Source organism: Microtus ochrogaster, chromosome 10, assembly GCF_000317375.1.
Source record: "Microtus ochrogaster isolate Prairie Vole_2 chromosome 10, MicOch1.0, whole genome shotgun sequence".
Lineage (NCBI taxonomy): Eukaryota > Metazoa > Chordata > Mammalia > Rodentia > Cricetidae > Microtus > Microtus ochrogaster.
Window position 1 is genome coordinate 52,302,950 of NC_022016.1, and position 10,223 is coordinate 52,313,172.

Here is a 10,223-nt window from a genome sequence, read left to right on the forward strand (position 1 = left end):
TTGTAACTTTGGAGCCTGTCCTGGAACTCACTCTAGAGACCAGGCTGACCCCGAACTCACAGAGATCCGCCTGCCTCTGTCACTACCACTGGGCTGCAGTCAGTGTTCTTAACTGATGAGTAGTCTGGCCAACATCCCCACCCCTTACTTTTCATTTTGGAACAGGGGAACAGGATCATACTAAGTTTTTCAACCTGGCTTTGGACTTGTGATCTGCCTTAGCAGCCACAAGAGTTGGGATTCCAGGCATGGGCTGCCAGGATCAGCTATGTTGAGGATTGTATGTTTTCTGGGGTTTTAGATTCAGGTTCCTGTAGATAATGTGGGTAAGCTAAATGGCCTCCGTACTTTATGATTGCTGAAAACAGGAAAAGACAAGTCTAGCTACTGGCTGGTGTGCTCAGTGACACAAGAGAAATCATAAATAGGGGATTTTATGTGAAATTGCTCCAACACTTTTTTGCATGTCAAGGTCTCATGCACCCCAGGCTTCTGAGGGCACCTTGCATACTTATATACAAGCACACACCTGTACATATAAAACAAAAAATAATTTTTACAAGAAGTAAAAGTTGAAGAGCCCAGCATGATGGCACAGGCCTATAATTCTGGAGGTGGAGGCAGGAGGATCAGACGTTCAAAGACATCCTCTGGGATACATAAAGTCCAAGAAAAGCTGTGCCACAGGAGACCCTCCCATTATGCAAGACCTCAAAAAGATTGGGCTGGAAGAGAGACCTCTGAGGTTAAAAGCACTGGCTGCTCTTCTAGAGGACCTGGGTTCAATTCCCAATACCCCACACGGCAGCCCACAGCTGTCTCCAATTCCAGTTCCAGGGGATCCGACACCCTCACACAGACCTACATGCAGGGAAAAAACCAAAGCACATAAAAATAACTATTAAAAAAAAGCACCAAGTTCGTGCAGTCTGGTCTGTAAACCCAGCTACTCAAGGTTTTTTGTTTTGTTTTGTTTTGTTTTTGAGACTGGCTCTTACTGAGTTACTCAAACTCACTACGCAGTCCAGCCTGGCTTTGAACACACGCCTGTGCACCATCGTGCCCCGAGAAGCATTTAAATGTAGATGGATAAAAATGTGTAGCGATTTAAAACACCAAGGAGGATATACAAACCTGTAATCTCAGCTACTAGGGAGGCTGAGGCAGGGGGATCACAAAGTCAAGACCAGCTTTTGAGTTCCTGTCCCGTCTGCTGTACAGGAGACCGGGTCTCAAAAAGTTAAAAGAAAAAAAAAAGCAAGCCTTTCCTTACCAGCTCGGCTCTGGGAGGGCAGAGGACAGGTAGGCGCTGGGTTCTACACCAATCAGAGCCCAGTTGATAGGCAGATAGGAAGGTTTCAAAGACCCTTCCGGTCCCTTCAACAGCCTTGGAGACTGGCTTCCGAAATCAGCCTGGAAACCCGCCTGGTCCTATCCTGAGCGTCGCTGCGGGCTCCTATTGGCTAGCACACAACCCTGCCCACCTCCCTGCTCATTGGCCGCCGCAATTTGCGTAAGAAGAGCCTGTTGCTGAGCTCAAAAAAAAAAAAAAAAAAGAACAGTGATGCAGCTTTCGTCGAAGGAGACTTTGGGAAAAACAACAACATAAAATAATAACCCCGGCTGCTTTATTGACCACTCCGATTGCACGAAGCCCCGTTGAAGGGTTTTCACGCGTTAGCTTACATCAAAGCGTTGACACAGAGAGAAATGACTTGTCCAGATTTCACACAGGTTTGAAGAGCTAGGACCGCATCCTTCATCTCCCCTGTCCTAAAAGAGCCTGTTGGAATGGCGGGGGAGAAGCAGGACACCATAGCAAAGAGATTGTTCTTTCTGAGAATAAGCTGCCCCTGAACCAGCCTGTTCAAGTGTCGCTTGGCTGGACCTCAGATCTAGTCTCCACCCCGCGGACAAGCTTTCCGAGGGTCTTGAACGAATTCCTTCTCTCTTGAGCAGAGGTTTTCTGCCTGTGCGATGAGAGGGCCAGAACAATGGGAGAAATATTTAGGTCTTGAAGTCTTGTGAAAACTTAATTCTTCCTAGACTCTTTCAGAAGCTACGCGATATTTACTTAGCCATCGTCTAGCCTCTTGTGAAGACCTTGAAGCCTTGACACGGGGGCCTGACAGTCCAGTACGGAATCGGAATCATTTGGAGAGGCCTTGTCAGTCTTTTTCAGTCCACGGTGGCTGAGCTGTAGCAAAATATGGCCTGCAGGGAGCGCTGCGGGCTCGCAAAAATTATTAAACTAGAAAAGTCCCGCTGATTGCCCAAAAGCAGCCAGAGTAGGTTAGCGTTCATATTTTATTACTAAGTATGAGCTATTCCAAACTTGAAGTTTTCTATCCAAAATGTGCAGTCGAGGGAAGTGACGTCATCCAGAAACGCTAGTTCTCTGCATAGTGATTGGAGAGAGGACTCTTTTCTAAATTCCTTGGTTTTGTAGATAAGAAAATAGATTCTAGTCGGGCAGTGGTGGCGCACGCCTTTAACACCCGCATTCTGAAGGCAGAGGCGGGCGGATCTGTAGGTTCGAGGCCTGCCTGGTCTACAGAGCAAGTTCCAGGACAGCCAAGGTTACACAGAGAAACTCTGTCTGGAAAAATTAAAAAAAAGAAAGAAGGAAGGAAGTAAAGAAAGAAGGAAGAAAGAAAAACCGATTCTAAGAGTTGGGAAAGGAAACAAGTTCAGTTTGTTGAATAAAGATAAAAACAGTTGCCTGACCCTCAAAAATGCTTTTCAGATTGTTGACTCTGTTTCTGAGAGTCGGTGACAACTTGGAGGGACCAAGTCGGGGCCAGCTGAGGTTTTGTTAGCTCAGGACCGTGTTCAGCACCTCCCACAATGCCTGCCTAATTGGTAAGTGAATGGATGTGTGAACAAGCTTTTGGTGGGTGTGTGGAGTGTCTCCTTTGGACTTATCAAACCTACTGGACTGAGGTTTCTTTCCTACATGATTTGCCTGGGCAGAAATTGGGTTCTGCACCTGATGGTAATGGTGCAAGCCTTAAATGTGAGTTCCAGGCCAGCCTGGTCTACAGAGCGGGTTACAGGACAGGCTCCAGAGCTACGCAGAGAGAGAAAGAAATATGTTCTGCACATGGGGGGCTGAAGCCAGAAAACAATAAGACACAGGGAGTAATAAATCATAGCCCCCAGAATGGTCATAATGTAAGGGCATTGTAATAAAGTAACCCAAGAATTTGATGCCACAAAACTAATTTTCTCACACACACACACACACACACACACACACACACACACACACACACACAGATGAGAATCCCATTAGATTCATAATCTGAGAGGACCCGAGGCTGAAGAAGTCTCAAAAAACATTTCAGATCTGATCTGGATATGTTTTCAAGACTGTGACATGATTGAGGAATAAAAATAGCTTTGGCCAATCAGTGGCCTTAACGCAGCTGATGCAACAGTCCAGAGAGGATGGCAACAGGAGGAGGAAGGAGACCTAGCCTGAACCAAAAATTCAAGGCATGGGGGAGGGGAGGAATGCGTCTAACCACCGTCACACAGACCTCACTGGGCTTGTAGCTTCCCTGCTGGGTTTCCAGTGCCCTGTCCAACCCAGCAAACGGAGCACACTGCGTGCTCAGAAGTATTTACTGAGAGGAAGGGAAAGAGCAGCTTTCTCTGCGGGGAGGTAGCCCACCACTTCTCCCCCCTACCTCCATGCTGCTTGCTCCTGCTCAGCTTCCAGCTCCCCTAGCCATCTTCAAGGGACGTCTTAGCTTTCCACAGAGGCCCCTGTCACGAAGACGAGCCGACATACCCATGAGAGGCCACTTTACAGTTATGTTTCTTACTCCTCATTAATATATCTGCTTTAGGCGTCAATGACAAGTGCCAGCCTGCCTCTTAGACATACGCACATCCTTCTCTCATCGCCGGTGTGGCAGTTTCTGCTATGGAGTCATCCTGCCTTTGAACACTCAGCCGGCGCACCTCTTGAGAGCTTTGGTTTTGTCATCTGCCAAGTGGGGACATAAAGCCTGCTTGGGGAAGTCGTGGTGAGGGTTATAATGGGATAATGGGTGTATCCTGGACTCTCACTGGTAGAGCCGAATACTTTTCTGAGCCTATGTCCCCTCTGCTTTCATTCTTTGAAAGCTGGGTCACAAAAAACCCCATCTGCTTTAGACTACTAGTGTCTTCTGATTTGCTTTCCCCCCACAGAATCGTCCTTGTACGTGTACGTGCAGCCTGTAGTCACATCTCTGAGGATCAGAAAGTCAATCACCTTTTCTTTTTAGGCAGATTCCCTCAGGTAGCTTAGGTTTCCCTTGGTGATCCTCCATCTCTGCCTCCTGAATGCCAGATTACAGGAATGTACCACTATGCTCATCTTTGTTAAAGGATTATTCATTCTTATTAAGACAACCACTCATAGTCATTCAAAAATATGTACTGGCCGGGGGATGAGATGTAGCTCAGCGAAGCACTTCCTGGCATATAGGAGACCCTGGCTTGATCCCCAGCACAGAAACAAAAAGTATTAAATACACATGCCAGTTCGATGACAGGTACGGAGACAGACAGGGTTACTGGCTTATAAATGAGGTTTTTCCGAGCTTAAAGCAGTCAAAAGAAGATGCTGCTGTGTGACCTGGACATCAGTTTACCTTTCTAACCTGAAGTGGCCTCACTTTGTGTGAGTGGCTGGCAGTGTGGCCTATTATCTGGAAGGAAGAGGTAAGGCTTGTGAACACGGCAACGAAGTTCAGTGAGTTTGGCAAACAGGGCTGAAGAAGGCTTCCGGAGGAAGTAGCATCTTGAAGGCTTCGTTTAGGCCACAAACAGGATGAAAGCAGTGAATTCTTTATATGATTTCAACGGGTAGAACTTGCAGATAGTAGTGATCATGGATGTGACTGATAAGACTGAAGAAGTAGATTGAAACACATCGTGGCAGGCCTTGAGGCCCAGCCTAAAGGTTTAGCTTTATTTGATAGCTGATGAAATACCAATGGATTTTTCTTTAAATCTGGCCATTAACATTACAGTTCTTTTTGTTTGTGTGTCTGATGGTAATGAGAATAGGATCCTAACTGAATCCTGTAACACTAGGACCCATCTCCAGCCCACAGAGTATATATTTTTACAATGAAAGCTGAATCTGATGTAGAGTTGTTTAGAAGAGAATTTAACCCAAAGGGTCATTCAGTGACCAAGGGTCTATTACTAAAAAGATATCATGCCAAGTGGCGCATGGAGGAGGAAAAGATGTCAAAATACGGACCCTGACCTCTACAAGTTTATAATTAAAAATTTCAAACAAGACAAATACATGGAAAATGATAATACAAGGGTGAGAAGTATTAAAATGCAGAGAGAAAGACCCAGCCCAAGTGCCTGGGGAACTCAGAAGGGGGTGGACAAACTGCCTTCTCCACAGTAGCTAGACAGGCATTAGACCTAGTCAGATCAGATCATTTCTGGTACCATAAACTTAATTCAGACTATTTCAGAGGGGATCTGAAAAGACTAGTCAGCTCTGGCCCTGTCCAGGACTCCTTGACTAGAAGACAGAGAACTTAAATTGAAACAAAAAGAGAGGCCTGAAGAAACACAGTGAAGGATGAGATTACTGGATGTGAATGGGTGAAGCAAGCTTACAGTGCTGGGGGGGGGAGAGGGGAGGGTGGGGCTGGAAGAACCAATCTCCCCGCAAAAGGAGAGGTGAGTACCAGAAGTGACGAGGGTGAGTGTCTAGAAAAAAGAGGGATAAAAACAGAAACTGGGGGAGCACCCACGCTTAGGGAGTGGAAGGAAAAAGCGGAGTCAGACAGGAGTGGCCAGAGGGAGAAGTGAGAATAAACCCAGACAGACACCTAAGTTACCAAGTTTCCAGGAGCGCCTGGAGGGTGAAGGACGGGAATGAAGGCACCCAGGCAGAGTAGAATAGGGAAACTGTAGCAATAAGGATTGAGATGAAATTTAAGATTGCCAAGGGTATTTTGTCAAGGAGGGTTTTTCCAGAGACGCCGCAAATAAGGTAGGTGATTTCCTTGGCTTAGTGCTTTCTAAAGGTGCAGCTCTCTGAAGACCGGAGGGGACAGGGTGGTGGCTCTTGGACTTCAAATATGTGGTATTTGATCTATAATTAGAGCAACTGCATGTGGTTAGGGCTTCTCTGTAGCCCTAACCAGTCCCTCCAGGAACTGGAAAGCTGAAGAATTTACTCGGAAGGGATTTCACACCTGGCTGTCTGGCCCAGCCCAGTGAAGTCCCGTTTCATCACAGAGCCCAAATGACTCTCTGGGCTGTCACTCTCATCTGGTATTGCCAGAGGTCTGACTAAACCTTCTTGCAAAAGTTTGCAGCATCTGTTCGAGGCCAACTACAGCTCCCAGAGTTCCCAGGTGCTTCTCGATGCTGATTGGAGAGATGGCTGGCTCCGGAGGGCGGTGTCGACCCCGCCTTCCCGGGAAACAGGCCTCTGATTGGCTGCTCCGTGGGGGCTTTTTTTGTCCCCGCCCTCCTCCAGGGACCGCAGCGGGCTGACAGAGCCCGGCGAGCGCTGGCTGGCAGTTCCGCGGTGGGGATGCTGAAGAGCGCCGGCTTCGCGAGCAGCGCTGGCCACTGCGGACTTCCGAGGCACCCCGGGCCGTGAAAAGCCGTGCGCCGCGGCCAACCCCAGGCCTCCGAGGCCGGCCGCAGTTCCCCAAGCCGGGCTGGAAGAAGTGTCCAGCGTGGTAGCGCCGGTTCTACGCATCCCGAGAGACACCCCAGGGTTCTCGAGCTTCCCCGGCGACCCCTAGCTCCGGCCTCCGGCGAGCGACCGCCCCAGACCCCCTTGAGTGCCCCAGGCGCGGACGAGCCGCGGCTGGGTCTTGGCGCACACCATGATCGTTGCGGACACCGAGTGCCGGACGGAGATCAAGGACTACCTGCCGTTCGCCAGGGGCGGCGTCGCGGGCCCCGGGACCCAAGAGGTAAGCAGCAGCCGGGCGACACCGCTCTTCTCCGGCCACTGCCGAGGTTCGGGCTGTCCCGAGCTAAGTCTGGAGCGCCCACCGGGCTTAGGGTCTGGTAGCACGTAAGCTAGGACTAGGGTTGCATCAACTGCAGCCTCTGGTCTCTTACCTCCCCTCCCCTCGCCCTCACTCACCCCCCCCCCCACACACACACCCTGCGGGGGGAGGGGGCTGCGGAGCCCTCCCTGGCTCCTTCGGACTCCTGGCCAATGAGAGGGGACGCCTCCTCGTGGCTCTCTGGGTTTGTGCTCTGGTGGAGTGGGCGTCTTCAAGTCCAGGCAAATCCCGGCCGGAGAGACCCGACCACTCCTCCTCCCCGCCCCCTTCCGCAGATTCCCTTCCTCTGGGTGGGGGCAGGCGGCCCGGAGCTCTTTCTAGGATCGGTTTCTGCACCTATCGCGAAACCAAGGGAGTGAGCCCTCTGGAACTGGCCAAGGAAGATCTATCCCCTTCCCCAGTCCCCGCCTGCACCCCAGATCTGGAAATTGGCCGGAGTGCTTTAGGGGTTTGGATGGCTGCCTGATCCTCCGCGGCAGCGGCCAGAGCTGGGGGAGACAGCGAATAACCCTTGGTCCCCACTCCCGAAGACTAAAAAGTCTCAGGCTGCTCCCTATTAAAATGTTCTGGGGTCCTCAAAGTTTGTTTTGCTGTCTCCTCAGAGAGTAGAGGGCCTTCGCAGGGAGACGAATGTAATGCTGTTACAAAGCCCCTTTTCCTCCCAGCAGCCTCGACAATGAACCCCTTCTATTATTTTTGGAGGGCCTACTGTATGCAGGGTACAGGTTTTGTCTGACAAAGGCAGCAAATGCAAACCGTACTGTTGCCCCATTTTACAGAATGAGAAAACTGAGACCCAAGAAGGCCCGAGAAAGAGGCTGCTTTTCACTTGATCCTTAGCCTTTGCCCTGTGTTATGTCTAGGATTTTGGAGAATGTTTGGCACTGCCGAAGATATTTCTGAGCCTAGAGGAGTGTGGACGATACACTGCCAGAGCTGGTGTAGTGACGGGGCTGGGAATGGGTAAAGGGCTAGTCCTAAGGCGTCTGTGTAACTCTAAGAATATTTCAGCCCATGTCTGAGGAATGTCATTTCTTGCTTCTCCATCCAGTGGCCGGTGGTTTCTTTGAATATTTAGGAATCTGGGTGAAGAAATGACCCTTGTTTCTGCCTATTCTTTTCTGGTCACTCTTGTTTGTCTGCTTTGTGAACAATGTTGTCCCTGAGAGCAGCCATGCACTGCTGAGTGCTGGATTCTCGGCCCACCCTCCACTTTCTTGCTGGGTTATCTTGGCCAAGTGAGCTCTTTGATTGCAGTCTCTTGCATAGATATTTGATGGTATCTCCACGAGACTGTTGAACAAATTAATTTAAAATACAAGCAAAAGCCTGAGCTGTGTGCCTGAAACATATTTATTGCAGAGAACATGTTATTGCATTAAAAATGCTAGCTTCTGTCAGACTGGCTTAGCAGACATCCCCTCCCCATCCCCAGTGCCTCTCAAGGGACTTCCTGAGTCTGTTCTCTGCTGCCTGAGTGGGGAGAGACGGCAGGTATCTTTCCCCACGGTGCTGGCAGAAAAGATCTCAGGTGGTCAGTTCCTCAGGGAGATGGGGTGCCTTAGAGAAAGCCTCTCCCAATCTCCCCATTTTCAGACAGGGTCTCACTCTACAGTCCCATCTGGCCTCGACTTCATGACCCTCTTCCCACTTCAGCCTCCTGAGTGTTGGGATTACAGTGTCCCCCAACCACTGAATTTAAGAAGGTTACTTTACAGTATTAGAGAAAGCTGACAATGCTTGCAATATTTCTACTTTTTCTCCTTCATGAAAAAATGACCTGCTGGTCAGTTGTGGTGCACACTCTGGAGGCAGAGGCAGGCGGGTCTCTGTGAGTTCAAGGCCAGCCTGGTCTACAAGAGCTAGTTCCAGGACATCCAGGGCTACACAGAGAAACCCTGTCTCAAAAAACAAACAAACAAACAAACAAACAAACAAAAAAAAAACCCTAAAAATATATAAAAGGAAAGAGAGAAGATGTCCTTACAGATGTCTGCTATCAGTAGAATCCTGATCTGATGATAGGCTGCCCATCTTCCAGACTGCAGAGCTCCAGATTCAGGGAAGGGCCGGATGGTTAGTAAGTACTTCAACTGTTTCAGACCCTCCGGAATGTCCAGGCCTTCAGATGCGCTTGTCTCCCGAGAGTTCGAGGCTCCGACCCTTGCCTTGGGTGGTATGTTTTCAAAACCGTGTTGGATTCTAGAATAACTTCCTCAAACGTGACTTCCTCAGAAAAAGCTCCCCCCCTCCCGATGAGTCCCTCTGTGCACCACTTCTAGTCCCTTCTCCTTTGTGAGTTAGCTCCATCTAAGGTAGGCCTTTCTGCCTCCCTCTCCTGGACCAGGGAGACCCCGCAAGCCTCTTTGCAACTAAGTGTTTAAATGGCACTGTTGAGGCTCCGAAGCTCCTTATGAATTGTGCTGGACCCGGAAGGGGACCACTCTGAGCTTCGGTCCATTTTCTCTAAAGAGGGGATAAGTTTTGTTTGTCTCAGGATGGTTGAGATCAAACATGTAAAGCCCTTGAAGCCAGGGCCTAGCCCATGCTAGTCTGCTGCTCTGCTGGGCCTGCTTTTCTGTCTTTCAGCTCAGGTGTAAACCAGGCTCCTGTCTGAGTTCAGCTGACATATAGTGTGCAGTCCCAGCAGGCAGAATGTCTTAGCAGGTATCTCTAACTGAGTCCTGGGGCTGGCAGACTCCAGAGAACAAGAACAGAGGCTGGGCTACTGAGGGGCCAATGCGGCTGGGTTAAATGGTGGTTTCCAGAAACTGTTACGGTAGAGCGGAAAGGGCCTGGTAGAGGATGCCAGGCATTTCGGGGTTCAAACTGCGCATTTGACACTTGGAGTTGGTGCTTAATTTTTAGACATTTAATTGACTCTCCTATGCAAAATAAATAAGCCCCGTAGCCTTCAAACTGATATGGATCATTTGTAAATAGTGTGGGAGCTCTCGAGTTTAACACAAAAATTACTGTCTAGCAAGCCTTTGAATTAGGAGCTTGGCCTGTTCTCTGAAGCAGGTAGTCCCTTTTACCGAAGGCCTATAAGACCCCCTAGTGAGCCCTCCCAGAGGGTGGTCTGACTTCATTGTTCCTGCCTCCACAGGATCCCTTCAGTTGGAAATGGAGAAAAAGCCAATGGTAGCAACAGCCACACCCCCA

General features: G+C 49.4%; 1 protein-coding gene across 1 annotated transcript in view; it reads left to right on the forward strand.

The window, feature by feature from the left end:
* Positions 1–6,546: 6,546 nt before the first annotated feature.
* Positions 6,547–10,223, forward strand: part of Sesn2 (sestrin 2) — a 21,167-nt gene continuing 17,490 nt past the window's right edge. Inside the window, exon 1 of the mRNA XM_005353125.2 lies at positions 6,547–6,959. Within this exon, the coding sequence (XP_005353182.1) occupies positions 6,870–6,959 (90 nt within the window). The 5' untranslated portion in view covers positions 6,547–6,869. The remainder of the gene's footprint in view (positions 6,960–10,223) is intronic.